This window comes from Chlamydotis macqueenii, chromosome 3 (genome assembly GCF_036417535.1).
Source record: "Chlamydotis macqueenii isolate bChlMac1 chromosome 3, bChlMac1.mat, whole genome shotgun sequence".
Lineage (NCBI taxonomy): Eukaryota > Metazoa > Chordata > Aves > Otidiformes > Otididae > Chlamydotis > Chlamydotis macqueenii.
In genome coordinates, this window is record NC_141558.1 from 7,923,368 (window position 1) to 7,944,343 (window position 20,976).

At 36.0% G+C, this 20,976-nt stretch overlaps 1 protein-coding gene across 4 annotated transcripts in view; it reads left to right on the forward strand.

Moving 5' to 3' along the window:
- Nucleotides 1-20,976, forward strand: part of ATAD2B (ATPase family AAA domain containing 2B) — a 79,320-nt gene that overhangs the window by 29,447 nt on the left and 28,897 nt on the right. For 3 of the 4 annotated variants that reach the window (XM_086743231.1, XM_086743233.1, XM_086743234.1), the window contains 12 exons: nucleotides 63-174; nucleotides 1,007-1,122; nucleotides 1,904-2,078; nucleotides 2,867-2,955; nucleotides 3,941-4,100; nucleotides 5,056-5,146; nucleotides 10,798-11,109; nucleotides 14,221-14,353; nucleotides 16,245-16,431; nucleotides 17,100-17,285; nucleotides 17,963-18,098; nucleotides 18,415-18,611. In XM_086743231.1, the coding sequence (XP_086599357.1) occupies nucleotides 63-174; nucleotides 1,007-1,122; nucleotides 1,904-2,078; nucleotides 2,867-2,955; nucleotides 3,941-4,100; nucleotides 5,056-5,146; nucleotides 10,798-11,109; nucleotides 14,221-14,353; nucleotides 16,245-16,431; nucleotides 17,100-17,285; nucleotides 17,963-18,098; nucleotides 18,415-18,611 (1,894 nt within the window). The remainder of the gene's footprint in view (nucleotides 1-62; nucleotides 175-1,006; nucleotides 1,123-1,903; nucleotides 2,079-2,866; nucleotides 2,956-3,940; nucleotides 4,101-5,055; nucleotides 5,147-10,797; nucleotides 11,110-14,220; nucleotides 14,354-16,244; nucleotides 16,432-17,099; nucleotides 17,286-17,962; nucleotides 18,099-18,414; nucleotides 18,612-20,976) is intronic. The other variant, XM_086743232.1, reaches the window with a different exon arrangement.

A 20,976-nucleotide genomic window follows, 5' to 3' on the forward strand; every position in this document is an offset into this window, starting at 1 on the left:
CAGCAAAATGATCAAAACAGAACAATATTTATTTGGTGGATTTTTTTTTTGTTGTCGGACAGGTGTCTGCCTTTAAACTTCAGAGCAGAAGATTTAGCTAGTGGAATCCTCCGAGAACGTGTGAAAGTTGGGGCAAGTTTGGCTGATGTTGACCCTATGATTGTTGATAAATCGGTAGGTTTTGTTAAAACTTCTTACTTTCCTTCCCCAAATTATGCACGAGCAGAATTCACCACAGCATCTCATTAGAGTTGATGTAAATTCATACTAAGGTCACTGATCTTTTTTGATTTTTTTTTTTTTTTTTTCCCAAAGCTGTTGTCTGTTTATTCCTTTAGGCTACAAAGCACTTGCTTTTGGCCTATAGATAATCAGCAGGCTGCATATGTATTGCAAATAAGCCAAAATATCAATTGCCCAGCTATATTTCTTTGTTTTCAGTCAGTTTGTGATTACTTGTAATAGTAGAAACTGGGAGTGCAGAAAACAGAAGTGCTGACCACCTGGGTTGGTTAACTTTGTGCTAGCCCTATGGGTCCCAAGCCTATTCAGAAACAATGATGCACATGAGCTTAAGGTGTGTTGTGTATGATTCTATGATTCTATGATTCTATGTGTAGAAGCTGCTGAATTATTACTAGACCTGTACCATTGTCTAGAAGTACTTTGACTATATTCTTGTGCTCTAAGCAGAAGACTATAGTCAGAGCGCTATGTCTCTGAGCGCTGTACCTGAGCTTAAAAGTGCTCTTGGAGTTAGGCTGGATCTCTGTAGATGTCCAGGTGTTCCTGGACATCTGTTAACTTGTGAACCAGGTAAACCTCGTGTGGGCAACTTCAAGTTGACTTTCTCAACCTCTTTTACACTTTCAAATTCAAGGAACTCCTATTGATCAATGCAATATTGCTTGCAACTTGTTTTTAAAATGTTATTTTATACTTGAAGATAATTTTGTGGAAAGCAGCTACAGTATGCTTCGTATGCTTTGTGTTTTTTTTTTCTAAGGTGCGTTTTGATAGTATAGGGGGATTGAGCCATCACATCCTTGCACTTAAGGAAATGGTAGTGTTTCCTCTCCTCTATCCAGAAATATTTGAAAAATTCAAAATTCAGCCACCAAGGTAGGTGTATTTACTCTTTGTTGTGTTTTATTTTATTCAGCTCTGAAGAATGCTTCACTTGAAAACACATAGGAGATTGCTTCTTTCCCTGAAGTGTTTACAGTTCAAATAGACTTACTTGTTTGCAGCCTCATTTTTCTATCAAATTGTAATGACTTGGATGAAGAGTTAAAAACATCTAGTTTATTTTTCTTGTGGTAGAAAGGTAAATGTCATGATTTGGTCAAAGAGAGAATTTTCAAGTATTCTATTTAGTAGTACCTTGCCTTTTTCCATTGTGTTATCAAATATTTTACTACATAAAGCTAAGTTCTGATGTTTCTTTAATAGAAGTAATGTCCAAAATGTTATATTATGGTTTTAATATTTATTAATCAGACATCTTGGTGTGTGATTTAAATGGGTACACATGATCTAAGTGAATTGAAAATTTGGAGGTATTTTTGTCATTTAAAAGAAGTATGTCTGTCCAAAGATGTAACAAACACTGATTCAAGTATTATCTAAGATTTCATATTTGAGGAGGTATTTATCTAGTGTAAAACAGTCCTTAGAAGCTTAATATGCCTTCGGTTAATGTTCTCTACAAAGAAAAAATTTGCTGATTTGAAAGCATAAGACAAACTTACATTTTATGGAGTCATGTTGAATACACTAAATAATAATACTAGAACTTAAGTCTTTCTTCTCCAGGCTCCCTGTCTTCATTATAAAATTTGACTTGGAGTTTTTCAGGAGACGTAAAATGAGTTTGTGACTGTGTTGATCCATTTATCTTCAGGGGCTGTTTATTCTATGGTCCTCCTGGAACAGGTAAAACCTTGGTAGCTAGAGCTCTAGCTAATGAATGCAGTCAAGGAGACAAAAAGGTGGCTTTCTTCATGAGGAAAGGAGCAGACTGTCTCAGTAAGTGGGTTGGTGAATCTGAACGTCAGCTTCGACTCCTTTTTGATCAGGTTAGAACAAAATACGTATTTTTTTCATATAATTTCTCTGTATGTTGTTTTTTTGTGTGTGTGTGTTTAGGCAGCCAAAGTTATTTGCAATTGAAGCAAAATAGCTGTAATTTTTCATAGATTGGGCAGGATTTGTCCAAATTAGATATTTAGATGAAAAGGTAGAGGAATGCTGACAACAGTTTTTCTTGCTCGGAAAACTGAGAGGAAGAAATCTCTTGACTTGTCCATTAATGAAGTAGTTTGGGTAAAAATTGAAAAAAAAAAAGATTGAATCAGTGAGTTGAGTTTGACATGTTCAAGATAAATGCTACATAGTGGAGGATGCAGGATTGCATTGGTTGTGTGTATATTTTAGTGTCCTTATTTGACTTTAAGATGATGGACAGAAGAGAATCACATAAAGCAGAGAAGTGCAGTTGCTCAAACAGAAGCTGTTTTCAGACATGTCTAAACAAACTGATATAAGCAGATGAGATACTATTTTCTGTGACTGAGTGTGAGGTGTCTCAGTTTGCCTTTGAGCTCTCCTACACACAGTATAACTGACACACTAGTGCCATCTTGCTTATTCAAAGGAGAGTGCAGTCGTTTTTTGCTTTGCCTGAAACAGGACTGTTGTTGTAAATTCAGTTTTGTTTTCAGACTGTACACTTTTAAACAGTGTGTTATGTTAGCATATTAATACTTTGTAATACAAAAAACTTTTTTCAATGATGTTGGCTAAATGATGAATTGATACTGAATTCAGGTTGTTGGTTTGTTTTTTTTTTTTTTTTGCATACCAGGCATACTTGATGAGACCCTCTATAATCTTTTTTGATGAAATAGATGGCTTGGCTCCAGTTCGTTCTAGCAGACAAGATCAGATTCACAGGTAATATTTGTCAAATGCTGCCATTCTCTTGGCATATGCTACATTATCTTGGTAAACTCTTAAGTGTAATTTTATTCAGATCCCAGGAAAGGTTTTTACTTTTGCTTAAGGCCACTTACGCTAGAAAGGACAGATCGTTGTATTTTTTTGATGTCGAAAGTCATATTTTCAATTCTTCAGACAGACTGTAATTTGCCGGGAATCGAATTGTACTAGAGGTTACCCTTCAGCCACATTATTTAACGTCATGATTTCCACAGCCTTTCTTTTGGTTGCTGGTTTTGTGCTGTAAACAGATTGTCTGTTACCAGCCCAATAGAATAACCAGTTTAAAAAAACTTCTTGTAAAATGATGAATTGTAATGTTTTGTGAATGAACTGGACACCCCTGTCATTTTGAGTCTGGATGATGTGGTGTGCAAACTTACCTTGAGTTGCTATCATTTCATTTTTTAGAACATTTTTTACAACAATCTATTTTTGCTGTGTTTTTTATGGCAATGCACTTGTATCTTTCATTCTGTAGGTGGTGACATTTGTGTGTGTATCTCCCTCCACTCAACTGAGGGGGTCAGGAGGGAGATTTTGGGGCCAGCAGACTAGGAGGTTGTGGAAACATGTGGCTTTGTCTTGATGCGCATTTCTTCTGTCTGGTGCTACAGTTTCTCTAAACAGGATGATGCACACACTGTTAGTGGAATAGAGCTATTCTGAGCTGCAGTAATTGGCTTCCTGAGCTCACGTTCCCCAAAACATTCAAAGCAGGAAGTTTGAATTTGATGTAATCCTTACTGGAGTCATAATACTCAGTATAATCCAGATTATATCAAAAAGTTCCGTCTTGTTTTGAGACTTGAAACTGCTTTTTTTTTTTTAACTTATCTTTTTTTTCTTTGAGACCCTGAAATTCTGAATGTTGCAGTTGAAAAAGTAAAAAGTCTTGCTGTATTCCCTATACATTCTTTTTTTGAAAACTCTCTTTTAGCTCTATAGTGTCTACTCTTCTTGCCCTCATGGATGGACTGGATAATAGAGGTGAAATAGTTGTAATTGGTGCTACAAACAGACTGGATTCTATAGATCCTGCACTCAGGAGACCTGGTCGCTTTGACAGGGAATTTCTTTTCAACTTGCCTGATAAAAAGGTAAAACTTAGAAAGGAGATCTATTAATAAACATTGCTAGTATATTAAACATTTGAATGCATGATAACCAAGCTTATGAAATAAAATTATGCATTCTTACTTGTAGGAATGTTTAATTTTAGCAAGACATTATTAGTAAAAACACATTGTATACATAAAGTATTGAACTTCACGTCTTCAAAATGTAGTTAAAACTGAACAGAGAGGTAAATTGTTCACATTAAACTGAATTGCTGATCTGTGGGTTTTTATGGATTTGTATAATAAGCCCTAACTATTGGGGTTTTGGAAGTTATGGTAAGAGAAAATAGCTTTATTATCATGTAGACTGCTAAGCACATAAAAATTGTAAATGCAAAGCCAGATGTTATTATATTGGCAAAGGGAACATTTCAGTTCCTTCTTCCCAACTTCTATAAACTCAACTATAATATTTCATGAATTTATACTTAAAAACAAATTTACTTTGCATATTGGTAGATTTATTTGGATTCTGTAGAATTTCAAATTGAGATAGTTTTGGAATTCATGTGTATGTACTATACTACTCAAAAATAAATTAATTGGTGAGGCATTTGACAGTAGGAGCTGTTAATCATAGGCGCAGCAATTAAAGATTAAATTATAAAATTATAATAATTCCTAATAGAACGTGAGTTTTGATCAATTCATGTATAATAATGTTGCTGATTAAACAACAGTTAAGATATGTGACTAGTATACTGAAAAAAATACTACTTGGATGTGAAATTAAAAAAGAAGAGAAAACCTTTGCTTTTGACTTTTGAGTGCTAAGTTCTGTTTTATGTGTCTCAGTGGCATGTCAAAAACAGGAAGAATAACTTGATATTTACATGAATAAATAGTATTTTTGTCTAAAATATGACATGGATTTGGCTTGCTAATTTTGATCTTTTTTTTTTTTCCTTTTTTTTTTTTTAAAAAAAAAAATCAGGCACGAAAGCACATTTTACAAATTCATACCAGGGATTGGAACCCCAAGTTGTCAGATCCTTTCTTAGGAGAACTGGCTGAAAAATGCGTTGGTGAGTGTTATGATGTTAGTACTTTTACTATAGATGCTTTCTCTTCCGTGTAAAACTTTGAAGGTATGTTAAATGTATCAGGATATTTTATTATTTTTACCTTTCTAAACTTCTGTACTTTCAACAGCACTCTTTTTTTTTTTTTTTTTTTTTTTTGGTAATAACAAAATACACTTCTGTCTTACTAAACCACAAAATCAGTAGCTTGTAGTTGTTTGAAAATGCCATCATGCTTCCTTTCTGTAACATCACTCTCCTTTATGTAGAATGCATACCCTCAAAGTATGAAGTGGGAATTGGAATCTTCAGGTAGACTTCTCATTAAATTAATATATTACAGAAGAGATAGGGAGACTAGGTTTTGTGGGTTTTTTTTTTTTTTAATGTCTACTTACAGAGAAAAAAAAAATCAGTACTTGTGTGGGTTTTTTTTATTTTTAAATTTTACTGACTGGCATGCTCTCCTCTGACGGAAATCCAACAAACTAACCAGCCTTCCTAAAGATGAATTTTTTCCAGATTGCTAGCACAGAACAACCCCAAAGTGTAGATACAGGCAGGGGGGAAAAAACCACCACACCATGAGTACATTAAATATACCTTTGGAGCATCCAAAGACCTGCTGTACTGAATGGAGGATGGTTGTTCAAGATAAACCTGCTGCTTAAAAGCTAATCAGAAATAAACCCAAATATTTTTATAGTGAATTTAACAGAGGAAATGACCCAAAAACAGACATCACAATCTCCTCTCAACATTTTGTTGTGCAAAGATACATACTCTGTCAGGCATCTGCTTGGACAAGCACTGAAGTTCTCAGAAAAAGGACAGTCTGAAATATCTGTGCATTGGAATCCATCATCAGAGAAATAAGAACTTGAAATTGAACATCAGTCCATTCAGTCAGCTACAGTACATCCGAATTATCCTCTTCATCCACAGGGACATCTATCATCGAAGCAGTATCCCTCCGCTTTTGATGCACAAAGACCTCAACATCTTCTGGTGAGGAGAAAACATAACTATCCAGCAAACTCCAGTTTAAACTTTACCGGGTATAAGACAGCATGTGCCAAACTCATTTCGTGTATTCTGCTTGATGTGTGCAAAGATATGGTGCTGCTTAGTGGGAGAGAGGGGAACAGATTGGGTAAAACCCAGTTGCTTCTTAGAAAATTCACCATATTTTTGCATTCAGAACACAATTACGTATTTTTAAATTTCAGACTATAGGGAAAGCAGTTTGTAGGTTTGATTGGAAGACATTCTTTGTGCTCAATAAAGCTTGTCAGTTCTGTGGAAAAGTCAGCTAACAAAAAGAAATACCCTTTTCTGTTTTCTTTGGCTTTCCTACTGTCCAGCTATGGTGCACTTAATTGTCTCCATTCTGTGTCTTGGAATTTAAATGTTTCCATACATCCAAGATTAAAACCTTTAACAAGGACTTTTTTAAAAACAGCTGAAGTAAGACTGGTTTATCTTCTTCATCTTGAGATTACCTCATCATTTCTAGAAGTGCAATCTGCAGCAACTAATTATTTAAAAAGACTTTCCGGATTCTTTGTGGCCATAGCAAACTGGACTCATTGGTCCGCTTGTCACGTTGGTACAATATGGACTGGTCTGCTGTTTCCTCCCATGTGCAGGTTTTCTTTAAAAGCAAATGCTTGCCCCTCCTCAACAACACCCCCTCTTCCCCAAATAAAAGCTGCCTAGACTCGACAGGCTTTTTGCACACCAGGGTTTATGCCTCTCCTCCAGTTCAGCAAACTTGGCAACACTTAACAACAAGCATTATGGATCCTAATGAAGAAAACTGCTAATGTACTACCAAAGTAAATGACTTTGGGGAAGCAGGTGTATGTGCGACTCAGAAGTTTTAAAGATCCGAGGGTGTAATTACAAGGGAAGTAGAAGGAAAAAGCCCCAGGACTTGCAAAAAATAGGTTATTTCCTGAGGGTTGATTTCTGTCCCACGTGTTACGGATTACATACCTTTTAGAGATTTCTATGTATGTGAGAATTAAAGAACGCGATTCACTGAATGGCCGTGTGACTGCAATGTGTGAGACAAAGTGGAGCAGCTGGGGGAGAGCATGGAGTTGCTCAGAAGACCACATGCTGATGTCTTATTGGTACCTTCAGTAAACACAAGTAATTATTACATTTTTTCTCCTTACTGGAGATGGGCCCCAGATATCGTGAACTTTATAAATCCTTTCTTATCTCTTGCATTTACTTCATCATTATGAATGTTAACTTTCAGTAGTTAGAGAGACTGTTAGCTATTTACTCAGTCTTGTAGGAAACAAAACATACACCAACCAAAAAAGTGTGAATTCCTCCATCTGTCATCTTGCAGATGAATCTTTTTACAATGTAATAAGGGTTATTTAAATAAGGTTAAATAGAATTCTAAAGAACCAAACCATCACGCTCAAGATGCTTGTTAAAAATACTCTATTCTGTGCTTATTATTGCAGAAGCATTTTGTGGAAAACTGGTATCTTGTTAGAGTTTTCTTTCCCCCTCCGTCATTACATTAGGATTGGAAGTTTTGGCATTAGTGTTTGTATTTTTCATAAATTTTTCACAATTTTTTAAAAAACATAGTAGTTATTTTTCATTTCTGTCATCATGCCGAGTTGTTTGCTAACTCCCTGCAGTCCATTTGCAATTCCCTACAACTCCTGAAAACATAAGTTGTAAGGAGTGGTGAAGATCCTTCACTTAAATGTTTGACATAGATCAGTAGCAGTTTGTTGTAGCTTTTGGTGTGAATATTAGGCAGAAGAAATTTTAGAGAGGACGTGATTTGTGCACAGTAGAAGGAGAAGAGTATGGCTTTAAAATCTCAGTCATCAAAATGCATTCTTTGAGAACTTACATGGGAATCTACTTGTTTGCTGTACTCTTTGAAAATTGTATTTCAAAAATATTTAGCAGAATGTGGTGGTGATGGGTAGAACAAAATGGTCTGCTTGACCAGAATACTTGTTTTCTGCTAAGTGAAGGTGTGCCAGTACATTTTACTTGCCAAATTTAATATCTTTCAAAAATGGAAGCAAATGCACTGGAAGCTTGGTTTTATATTGAAGTGTCACTTTGGGCAAAAATAAATTCAATTTGCTTACTGTTGGCATGATACCTTTTATTTTGCTTTGACAGTACTTTCAGTCATGTTTTTCTTCCTTCTAATCAATGTACATTTTCTTCTTAGAAATAAGAAATGTTTCACAAGAAGGTCTTTTCCAGCCTAAATGATTCTGTGATTCTAAGATACAGGATTTTTGCAGTTTTCTTGTCGCTGAAATTGGATGTACAGTATGCACAAGAGAGTCCCTCAAAAGAGACACCAATTATTACTCTTCAAATGTAATTGCTCCTGAGAAATGAAAAGTAGAAATGGAAACTAATTGTGTATCTGATCATCTGAGAATTTAATTTTAAAAATAGGCTACAGGCTATTATTTCCTAATTTTGCAGATCTTTGGAGATGTATAAGCGGTGATTAAAATGAGTGTTCGAAAGTGATACTACAGCATTTATTAATAGAAAAAATGGAAAGGATATTGCTCCTGAGCTGCTGAATCTTTTCTCATTAAGATACTAAACTGGTTTTTAAGATGACAGGCATTCAGAGTGCTGTACTTCTCTAGCACATCTTCGTTTTAAGCTTTGGTTTAGTGCCCCCAAAAATCTTTTGTTTAATCCAGTACGCTTGTTAGTGGACCAATTTACATAGGAATGTGATACCTGATACTGGAAGAACAAAGCAGAATTTAAAGGAAAAATCTTGGTTTTGATTTATCTGATGCACTTGTAGCTGCAGTCTAGTGGATTCACATGGTTGATGGAATGTGCCTGCATGGTTTTGATTTAAGGATGGACGTTAGTTAAAAAAAAAGAAATATAACCTTAGTGCTGAAAATAATTAGTTGCCTATTGATTAATGTAGTGGATGTATTTGGACATATTTCAAATGTCACATGCATTTATTTCAGGATAACTTGTGAATGTGAATTGCTACATACTTTTTAGATAATAGTCACCGTGTGTGCTCATCAAGTTTACACAATTGTAGCTACTAACCTTTTTATAAAGTTTTAAAGCTTAGTTTAAAAGTTGCAGAAGGAGTCTAATATTTATGGAGATCTTCCACCTGGATTTAAAAAAAAAAAAAATGTTCAAGTATATATGAGAAAGTCGAATGGAATTTGAAGTCTCAGCTGATTTAAGTCATCTTTATATCTGAAAAGTTGGTATCTGTTATTATTATCCTCCAGATTTATATATCAGAAAGACAGAGATGGAAAATTGTCTGTCTTCCATATTAATTACTTCCTTTTTTATTTTTCAACACCGTGTATGGAATCAGCTTTATTCCTTGTTGCTGTATGGATCTTGTAAAAATATGTGTGCAAGCAGCACTGAAAGTAACACAGGATAAAGTGAGAGAAGTGAGGCAGGCTTCAGTTTTGGGACTCGGTGCTGCCAGAAGACCAATACGGAAATAGAGTAGAAAAAAAAATGCAAATCGTGTAAGACTTGGTGAGGAGGAGGAAGTGTGGTTAAAAAAAATGTTGATTGAGAATAATTTAACTAGAGAATTGATTAATTGGGTTCTAGAAACACTTCATTGCAAAACTGTGAACTTCTGTGTACAGTACCTCAGTACAACACGTTTTCGTATCGTGACTATAATTCTCCAAAATAGTTTTCCCACTGGAGTAGTATTTTACATTTTTTGTAAAATGGAGCTGTGGTGCTACAAAATACAGTGGCATATTAATATCTCTTGCTGAGAGACATAGAAAAATTTGTAATCTAATTTCTGGCTCCGGGAAAAATCCCCAACCCATTAGGACTCAAAAGACACAGGTGTATTAAGTCTCTCAGTATTTCATAATTATCAGATCAGTGTTTTTCAGTGATGATGATTAAGCAATTACAGGTAACCACCTGTAGATACTTATGAAGCTAGGCTAAATTAAAATTATAATGCTTTTTAATAGCTTTTCTACTCTTTCAGTTATATTAGTAAAATTATGAAGCTCTAAAAAGTCTGAGATATTTTTCTTTATAGTAAATGTTCACATTTTTCCAGGAGTCCACAGTATGCTTTTTTAACAAGAAATTTCATTTCTTCCATATTCTACTCATGAAACATTTTTATTTATACTGCTCATTTTCTCAGTCTGTAAAAGTTTGAAGTTTGTAATGTTCATCCAGGATAACAAAATTACTTTGCTATTAAAAATGTATATTAATGCAGAGATACTAAAGTAAAAAAAGAGGAGAGGGGCTGGCCTGTTAAAATTGCACTCATACTTTAGACAATATCAAGGAAAAAGAAATAGTGATAGCAGACCTATAAGCCTGGGCTGAAAATAGACCATATATCACACTATGTAGTGAAAACATAGTTCATTTTAACCTCAGTGTGGAATTAATTTCTTACTGGATACCTGTACATAAATTCCTGGTACACAGCACTGTCACTGGAGTAGAACCTGACATCTTTTGGCAGATGCTTTGTGGACCTTGACAATTAAGTATTACTGATTATTTTTAGCTTTAGGCATGTTTCAAATATATGTAGCACAGCAATGCTATTTCATGGAAGATGTTTTTGTTCTTGTGTGCACTAGGGTACTGTGGAGCTGACATAAAAGCACTTTGCACTGAGGCTGCCTTGATTGCCCTGAGACGACGCTATCCCCAGATTTATGTGAGCAGTCAGAAACTACAACTTGATGTTTCTTCAGTAGTTCTCAGTGCACAGGATTTTTATCATGCAATGCAGAATATTGTGCCTGCTTCCCAACGTGCCGTGACATCTTCAGGACATGCGTTATCTCCTGTGATCAGACCACTGTTGGAACGTACCTTCACTAAGCTTCTTGAAGTTTTAAACAAAGTGTTTCCTCATGCTGAATTTAGTCAGGGTGACAAAAGTGAAGGTATGTGGTTTTGTTTTTTTTTTGTTTTTGTTTTTTTTTTTTGCAAATGCTGTTTCAATTTGGAAATACTTCAACTGGCTTTCTTGTATTGCTAGCCTTAAATCTGATGTGAATTTGGTTCAGTGTTGTTAGTGTGACCCTGCCAATGGCGGGGGGGTTGGACTAGATGATCTTTAAAGTCCCTTCCAACTCAAACTATTTTATGATTCTGTGAAATACAGTTCACTTGGATGTTGCATAATTATTTTTGCTGATTCCAAGTTGCTGTGCAATTTAATAAACCTCTATAGACCAAGATCCCATAGGTATGAGTGCCACCTGAAAAAAGGAAAAACTCCTAAGTAATTTACAATTTAAATATGAGAAATAATTGGGCATAATCAGATGGCAGAACAAAAGAAAATAGTCAGATAACGTTACTCTGTGTTAGGACCTGAAATTGGTCCTCCTGTCCTGAGTGTCAGTTAGCTGTCCTCAGTCCTTTGCTCGTTGATGGTGCAGAAGCAGGCTGCAAAGGAATGCCCTTGGGAGCTCGCAGCTCGGCAGGTGAGGTTGTGGTTAGCTGGGACACCTGAGCCTGTGTAATGGTCACCTACTGGTTAAGGGGAAAGTCCTGAAGTTTCCCTCCCCTTAAACTGGCCTGGTGCACTCCTGATCCTCTGAGTTGATTCTGCTGGCCTAGCAAGTGGAGAACTATTTGCTGTTTTGTCAAGGTAACTTTCTGCCAAATTAGTGAGTAAAATCAACTTGCTAAGAGGTCGGATGTATGCCAGAACCCTGCTGCAGTGGGAGCAATGTGAGTGCATTGAGGAAACAGGGAATAGGAAGGAATGTGACTCATTGTTTTGACTGGCAGTGAATCAATAGGTTCTGGATTTTTTTTACCAAGCTGTCCTCTGAGACTTACTTTAATAGTTACCCTGGTCATTTGTTGGAGGTTAAATATTGAACAAGATATCTTGGTTTTAATACCTCCTTATTTCTACTGTTCTTATCTGGGATCCCCCCCCACCTCCCCCAACTACCTAAACAGTACTTGTGGTTGTGTGTGATGAACTTAAAAACAGGCCAGTCATAAAGCAGATTGTGACAGCCATGGCTTTCTTTTCATTCCTGTTCCAGGGGATGCTTTCAGACTGCAGCCCAGGCAGCTTAAGCTGATCCATGTGCTGGCTGCTGCTGTTCCTCCAGCCCAGCTGTGCATTTTTGTTCTATCCCTTGCACTTACTTGAGTACGTCAGGTCCTTTGTTAAAACATTTTAGCCAGCAAACTCATCCAAAAATGATGTATTTTTGTTGGGTTATTTTTCTGCTGACTGTGGGGTAGCCAGAGGTTTTAACAAGTGTTGGAGTTGGCATGAGATGGGGCCTGGGAGCGTGTGGTGGTGAGCAGGGGGAAGTGAGTCGGCTTGCAGCTGCAGTTAGATCATATTAAGCTCCCTCGTGCATATTGGGCTCTCATAACAATAGTTGTTTAAGATGCGTAAGTCTTAATTTGTTGGCAGTGCCCAATTTGGAGATTGTCATTACTGTTGAAGAATTGAACTGGGTGTCCTTGTCTCTGTTGTAAATTTCTGGTTCAGAGTATTTTCTTTGATTACATTCTTGCATTACTATTTATTTCTGCTCATTTTTGCTAACAAAGTGAATATGGAAGCAGTAACTGAGTTAAATAGTAGTTTTACTAGATAGTTCTGCTGCTATGGCTACTTTTAAATGTTTGTAGGGATTGATTTTGAAGATATAGGAACTAAGGTTTCTTTTGAAGTTTCCTCTGCACCTTAGTTGTTGTTCTTACCTCCTTAAACCAAAGAAAATATTGAATAATAAGCTTAGTCTGTGTTAAAACCAGTAAAATCTGCTTTCACATACAATGGTTTTTAGATGTAAATATAGACTACACACTATGGCTTCAGTTTTTATTGAATTCAGAGCCAGGTATATGGCAGATGCTTATTGATGTGCTTACAATCCACAAATCTAGTTTTCTAAGTGTCTTTGCAGTTCACTGGTGATTCCTGTTCCTTGTAATTCAGTGACTCAGACACTCAAGCAAAGGGTGTCACAGAGGCTTGATGCTTGGCGTTACAAGATGAGCTACCTTTTTTAATAGTTACATTTTTTAGGAAGCAAAAGCTGTGTCCAGTGCATGAGCATAGAACATGCCTGTGAGTCTACATTTGGTATGTCAAAAATTCTGCGTGTTTCGGGACTGCAGTGAGTCAAGAGTTAGGAGACCTATGGCCAGCTGATTTGAAGGCCTCTGTCCTTGCCCAGAGCTAAATGTCCAGCAGTTTCTGACCCGATTTGTTTTGCTGTGGAGTGGCTTTTGGCCACTGGTTGAAGTCTACAAGCCTTTTTTATCTTTGCCCCCTGGAAGAATGATTGTCAGCTATGTGACTGCATCATGCCTTGCTAAGGAGTGTGGCACATCCTCATCCCATACCAGCAGATTATTCTTCTTGCCCAGCCTACTCAAAATCCAGTTTCTAACATCACACAGCCAACTATGGGAACCTGTATTGTGTCTGAATAGTTTTTACTGGGACCATCTAGATGTGTAACCCTTAGATGATGTCTCCGTCCAACACTTAACACTGCCGCAAAGTGGATTCCTTTGTTCCGTGGTGGTGGTTTGATCAGTATAGCAGGACCTGTGCCATGGCTTCACGTAAATCAGGCAGGTTATTTGAGAATGACCCTTAGATCTGTCTGTATTTCACAGTTTCATTTCACAGCAGTCCATTGTTCTAAGTGGCTGTGGCCAACTTGAGCTACTGTTAGGATGTCTGGTGTTGCTCTGAACAGCAGTGTGCTGCAGTGTCTCTAGGCCGCTCTCAGAAATGCTGCCCATCCATCGCAGAGCATTTTGTTCCACAGGAGACCTGACTGTATAGCTGAGAGACTGCAGCCATTTTCCTCCCATCGTTACAGACGGATTTCTTTATATTTTCTGTATGTTTTCTGATATTTAGACAATTTTAACTCATTTTTTTTCTACACTTAAAAATGTGTTATAATTTACATGAAGAAAATTGTTATGTCTTTTCCTGTTTGTTGTGCGTGTACTTAGAAGTGATAAGATTCTAATTAATCTATTTCTTGGAACAGATGTACCAAGTCTAATATTAGATGATAGTGAAGATGAGAATGCTTCATCAATTTTTGAGACAAGCTGTCCCTCAGGATCACCAAAGAAACAGTCATCAGCTGCTATACATAAACCCTACCTTCATTTTACAATGTGAGTGTTTTTCTAAATGCATGTAACCAGATAGATAAAACCATGACATTCTTACATCAGGAGAAGTGACAAAGATGATCTTTTGCTTTGTGGTGGCAATGGTGTTCTGTAATAGAAACATGTAAGTGTACGGACAAGAGGTTTAGATCTGTGAATGATCTTAGGAAAGGCCATATCCAGGATACAGTAATCAGAAATATTTTGCAACAGACGGGTTAGCTTAGAAGTAAGGGTGTTAACAGCAATTCTTAATTGTAACAAGCCTTTTTGGTTTGAAAGATTAAGAACTGGGAAGAGAGGTATTTAGGAATATTTTGGAGGGATTTTTTGCTTTTTCTTGGTTTAAAGTATTATTGAGCTTCAGTGTATGCAGCTGTTTGGATGCATTATTAATGCAGTCAGCATTTCTAACATCTTTTTTCATTGTTTTTCATTGAAAGTTTTGGGAATTTATAAAGTGTGGAAATTTGAATGAGTCTTTTATGAATTGGACTGACTACAGTAATTAACAATAATGAGCTATCAATTCTTTGTTTTGTATTAAGAATAGTTTTAGACCACTTTATGTGATGAGTTCTGCAGTAAGTTTGCTAAATAAACTAAAACTAGGTTAGGAAAACTGCTCGGTAGTACTACTGTTTAGTTAGAGCCATCTTGTGGAAGACTGCTAAAGTTTTTGTGCTGAAGAGTGATACCAGAACAGCATTTATGGAAAATTACGCTTAAAAGTAAAGATTTAACTTAAATAATTTGACGTACATAGTCAAGTATTTTAATGCCAAATTTAAGCTTTTTGTTGTGAGGGCGGGAGGGCGAACCCCAAACCAAAATTATGATATATATCTGTGTGGATATGTGTCTAATTAAAATAATCTTGAAGAGTATGTTTGTTTTTGTAAAACATGTAATCCTCCCTTAATCTATCTTTCTGAGCATTTTTGATTGCTATCTGTACGTGTAGCCTCCACCACCAGAACTGAAAAGCCGATGTCAGCAATGTTTGTAGCTGTTACAAAATATTGAAACTGAAGTAAAACCAGCCAGGCTTGTTTCACTCCTCAAGCTGACTGATGTGCAGATAAAAATGCATTAATAAGAGAAAATGCAAATAAATTGAAAATTTTTCTTGTTTTGTAATCAATTTTCTACAAATAGAAAAGGCTATTAATGGAAAAACTTAATACTTCTGTCTTCATGTCTCACTTGTCCCCAAAACAGACACAAAAACCACCAAATCCTTGTATGGATGCCTTAAGATTTCTTCTCAACAGCAAAAACAAAACATAAGTTTACCTTTGCAGTTTTTCCTTTAAAATCTTTCTTCTGTCTGGAAATCTATTGAATAGAGTGTATGAATATGCTAGAATAGAAGATGAGTAGGGATTTTATGCAGTCCTACTTCAGGTCCTGTTTCTGGAACAAAGGATTGAAATGTTAGGTGGTTCTTGAAAGTCTTGGGTAGCACTTTAAGGGATGAATGGATTGACCTGGGATTTGTGAGGCTAATGAAGAGATGCATTAGTAATTAGAGCTGAGCTAGACATGATTAAATGTATATCTTCACTGGAAGTCCATTACTGTATTTTTGTATGATCAATGAATTAGTTTTAAGTAAACTGGTTATAATTAAAATTTTAATGAATTTAGTATGTGCATAGCTTTGCACAGATGAGTTTGCAGTAAGTTGTGAAATCAAAGATTAGACAAAATTCGAGTTACTGAGACTTGGAGTCGTGTTGAGGTATACTAGAATTAGTTGAATCTTTTTAAGCTGTTGTAAGAAACGATTAACAATTACTGAAAGTTTTTTGGATTCTAAAGTATTATATATATCCATTCATTGATAACATTGGCATGTTAATTGTATTTTGTAACTGTTATTCTGTTGCAGGTCAGCTTATCACCAGCCAACCTCTTACAGACCAAGATTACTGCTATCTGGAGAGAGAGGTTCGGGTCAGACTTCGCACCTTGCTCCAGCACTATTGCACACTCTTGAAAAATTCTCTGTACACAGGCTAGATCTGCCAGCACTTTATTCAGTCAGTGCCAAAACGCCTGAAGAATCTTGTGCACAGGTGACATGTCTGATTGTCTTATAATGAGTAAATTCTGTAATTCTGGAACAGATTAGTTGCATCAGTATAAACTGGAATGTAACTGAAAAGCCAGTTTTTCATAGGCTCCTTCTGTTTTCATGTTTAAAAGAAGGAGGTGTCTAGAGTGTGACTGAGATCTCTCTGCTGACTAGTGAGAGTAATTACATTTTTAGCTTGCCCCCTCAGTCACATACTTAATGTTGAGTAAGCTTAATATGGGTGTTTGGTTCCTGATTTTGACTTTAGTAGCTCGTGTATGAATTGGTGTGCTGTGGTTCTAGATTCACTTACTTAGTTTTAAATGTTTTAGGTTTCAAAACATTTTGTGGTGTTTTTTTTGCATGGATTGCAAACCAGTTTAATTTTCATTTTTATTGTTCAGTCATACCAAGTTTTTAAAACATGCATGACAAGCAGTTGTTTTGTAGTCTCCCTAGCACATTGATGTAAAATAATAGAATGATACAGCTAACAGTCAAACACTTGTTTAGAAAGCCTTTATCATTACATAATATTATTTTACTGGAACATTTGTATGTAAAAGACCACAAACACGAGTCATTTCCTAGTCCACAAGAATTTAATTACTCACAAGTGATAATAACAATTAGTTTCTTAGTTTACACACCACTGTTTCTTTTAATTAGATCTTTCGTGAAGCTCGAAGAACAGTACCAAGTATTGTTTACATGCCTCATATTGGTGATTGGTGGGAAGCTATCAGTGAAACTGTGAGAGCTACTTTTCTAACTTTGCTGCAAGATATACCATCTTTCTCCCCTATATTTCTGCTGTCTACCTCTGAGTCCATGTATAGTGAATTGCCTGAAGAGGTAAGTTTATTGCGGAACGAGGTGTTGTTAGGGAGGAATGTGCTCTTCAGAATGTTTTGATCATGTAAAAAATGTTCTGTTTTGCACTGATTTTCTAAAGTAGTTTAAAATATGTCAAATTAAAGATGTAACATTAATTAAATGTTTCTAACTTTATTTAATGACGGATGTAAGTCCATATTACTGATTTTCATAATTTCTGTGCTACTTTGCTGAGAAGACAAAATTGTTCGTTTTGTCAGTTGTTCATTTTGACAGATTACTCCAGTGTAATTAGATGCAGATCTAGTCTAAAAGGCTGACCTTTAGCTTTACATCTTCTGAGCTTCAGGATGGGGGAAGGGAGTTCCTATTTTTTTCTCCTCAACATTTTCTTTGATTTTTCTTTTTCTTTTTTTTTCTTTTTTTTTTTTTTTTTTCCTCCTGACCTTTCTCTTCTTTTCACTGCAGAGATGGCCGTTGTTAGGATCATGGAATACTACAAGTTTAGTTGTTACAGAAAATTCAGTGAGAATTACAAGTATTTGTTTTCCCTAGGTTGTGTACACAGCTTTGTGTGGTGTGTATCTTCGCTTCTGTGACCAATTTTGAAAAGTTTGTGACTGATGTTTTAATATGGTCATTAGTAATGTATTTTTGAGTGGAAGCTCAATTTTCCTACGTCTTTTTTTTTTCAGGTGAAATGTATTTTCAGAATCCAATATGAGGAGGTTTTTTATATTCAAAGACCAAGTGAAGAAGACAGGTTGCGATTTTTCAAAGGGTTAATTCTTGATGAGGCAGCAATGCCCCCACCAAGAAGGAAACAGGCTGGTAAACTACATTACTGTAAAACTAATAATAATGTGATCTGAATGTTTTATTTTGTGATATTTTCCTTTTTCAAAAGGTGTGGGTAAATGACAGTTAGTGTAATTAACATTTGACAGCATTAATCAGTGCCCAGAATAAATTTCGTGCATTACAGCTGTCAGCCTTGGAAATTGGAGGGCTGTGGGGTTAAGGATGTGATGGTAGTTAGATCGATAAAGTAGATTCAAATGTATGATGAAATTTGGAGTGGCATAATCCCAGGAGCCAGTGTGTTGTTAATATTTCTGTTATCTGACTTCTTGTTTTTTTTCCCTAGCTCTTCGTGCTCTGGAAGTTCTTCCCCTTGCACTGCCGTGTCCTGCCCGTGAGCTGTCAGAAGCAGAAAAACAGCGAATGGAGGACCAGGAAGAGAACACTTTGAGAGAGCTGCGGTTGTTTCTCAGGGATGTTACCAAGAGGCTGGCCACAGACAAACGCTTTAACATCTTCAGCAAACCGGTGGATATTGAAGAGGTCTTGTTTCAGTAATGTGCAAACAATGAAGTTGAAACTATTAGAAAAAGAATATAAATTCAAAAAAGGAAATTGATAAATCAAAAAGAAAAATAGATGGTTGATCCATGATCTTTGCAGGCTAAAATGCTGGTTTTTAGGTGGTGAGATAGTCACAGCCTCATCATTTGTGATGCAAGGAGTTGGGGCATGTTCTTTGGCTATACCAGTGACCTGCTGAAAAACCTTATGCATTCTTTTTGTGACTGAAATCAGCATTTGAAAATGCCATCACTCCTATCCCTACCAGCACTCCTGAAATATTTGCAACCGTAAATATAATTCTTTAATAAAAGCTTTTACAATATCATAATCACAAGGATGATGATTTTGGGAAAGTGATCTGTGTTCTGTAATGTGTTCAGCATTAATAGTATTGTTGAGTAATTTCATCAGTAATGCTTGTGGATGCCATTTATCACAGATGGTAGCACATTATAAGGCGTTAACTGGTTGATTACGGAGTGTGCAGACCTAACTGATGAGACAGTTTGATCTGCAAATCTATTTTCAGGTGCTGGTGTATGAGTAGGATTTTGTTTGGCCTGACTTTGAGGTGAAATGCTGGCCCACTGCAAGCTTTGTAAGCTTACTAATTAGGAAAAATCTTAATTGCTCTGAAGAGAAGCATCTCTTCTGGAAGACGTTATGAGATGAATATGGACATTAAAAGTACAGCACTGTAAAAAGCAGGTTTGCAGTGTAAATTCCCTGTGGGGTGGAACAGGCATCTTTTTTGGGCCCATGCAGTCCTCCCCTAATTTGAGCTTTCCATAAAGTGGTAGTGGAAAAAATAGTACTGTAGTACTATAAAATAGTACTTTTTTTTCCAAAAGTAGTGTTTTGTACTTGACTGTTTTTGAAAGACTATCAAGAGCTCTTTAACGTGGCAACTTACAGTGTGAGCATGGTCTGAGCAGTAACAGTTTGATTTTTATTATGAAACTGCTTAGGAGGTCCGTTATTGTAGGAAACTCTTCATACCTGTAGCAAAGGCAGTTTCTTTCCCTGAAGAACTTGTGGTCTAAAGGGCATGTGAAGAAGGAACAAATTACCATCCTTGTTTTGTAGATGGAGAGAATAAAAATGTGAATTTGCTATTCAAAGACTTGCCAAAACTCCTGCTGGTATCTCACAGCACTAGAAATTAAATGTAATCCTTTTTGTCCCACCTGGTGTGTTTAAGCACAGGACTATCCTTCCTTTTCTACAAAAGCCTGTCTACTTTACTTTCTTAGAAAATCTGTTAAGTTTGTTCCACTCCTACTTGCATTACAGAGAATGCTGCTTTTTGTGTATCCCTGATAAGTCAAGGATTTTCCTGACTAATTCAGCAGCAATGTTTACAGTTTCCAGTTGAAGAGTCTTTCTGATGATGTGCTAACAAGAAAAGGAAGCCTGTGGCTTTCCACTGAACCAATTGTCGTCATATTTCCATAGAGGGAGACAAAAAGAGAATTTCTGCCATTTTCATTTGTCATCATAAATTTCAATGTGTATATTTAAGGAATTAGGGGGCAGACTGCTGTCCACTGAAGTAGTTTATGTGGCAACATTTTTGTATGAATGTCTAGAGGTATTTTATTAAAAAATTGAGTGAGTCACTATGGCTTGATATAAATATGGATTTAACGCTTCAATATTTTGGCAGCAACTGTCATGTGTGGGTGATTTCAAAAGGAAAAAAACCTAATACTGTTTCTGAGGCTGCCAATATTTGATTGTAATCTTAGTCACATTGAAATGTTCAAGTATATTTTGTTTTTTTTTTTTCTTGAAGTAAATAACAAATTCATAGATTTTTTTTTTTTTTTTGCTGAACTTTGTTACAGCAGCTGTGCTGATGCATTTGACTGTCAAGCTTGAGCCCCTTATGGTACCATTAATTACATTAAATAGTTTTTAGTGTACCCTAGTGGATGCTAAATCTCCAGTTACGAGTTAGACTTACAGTAAGCTATGAACTCTGACACAAGGCTTTCTCTTAGCCTGCCCTCTGTACAGTCAGTCTTAATGTCTTCAGTCGATAAAACCTGACTTTTTTTGTTGAATGGCTGATTGAAGAACTATTCAGTAGGAGATATCTAAAAACTGATAATTTGACTGTACAGTTTAATGAGAACTTTACCTTTAAAGTGAACAATATAACGCTTCCTTAATTTTTCATTTTGAGTTAGACTGATTGTTTTTGCCTTTCTAGCCCAAGACTGTGCTATAAGACTGTACAAAACAAAGAAAGGAAAAAAAATCCATCTAAATAAAATTAAAAATACATGTTAAAATGCTTTGCCTCAAAAAAATATTTTTTTTTTTATAATTAGTAACC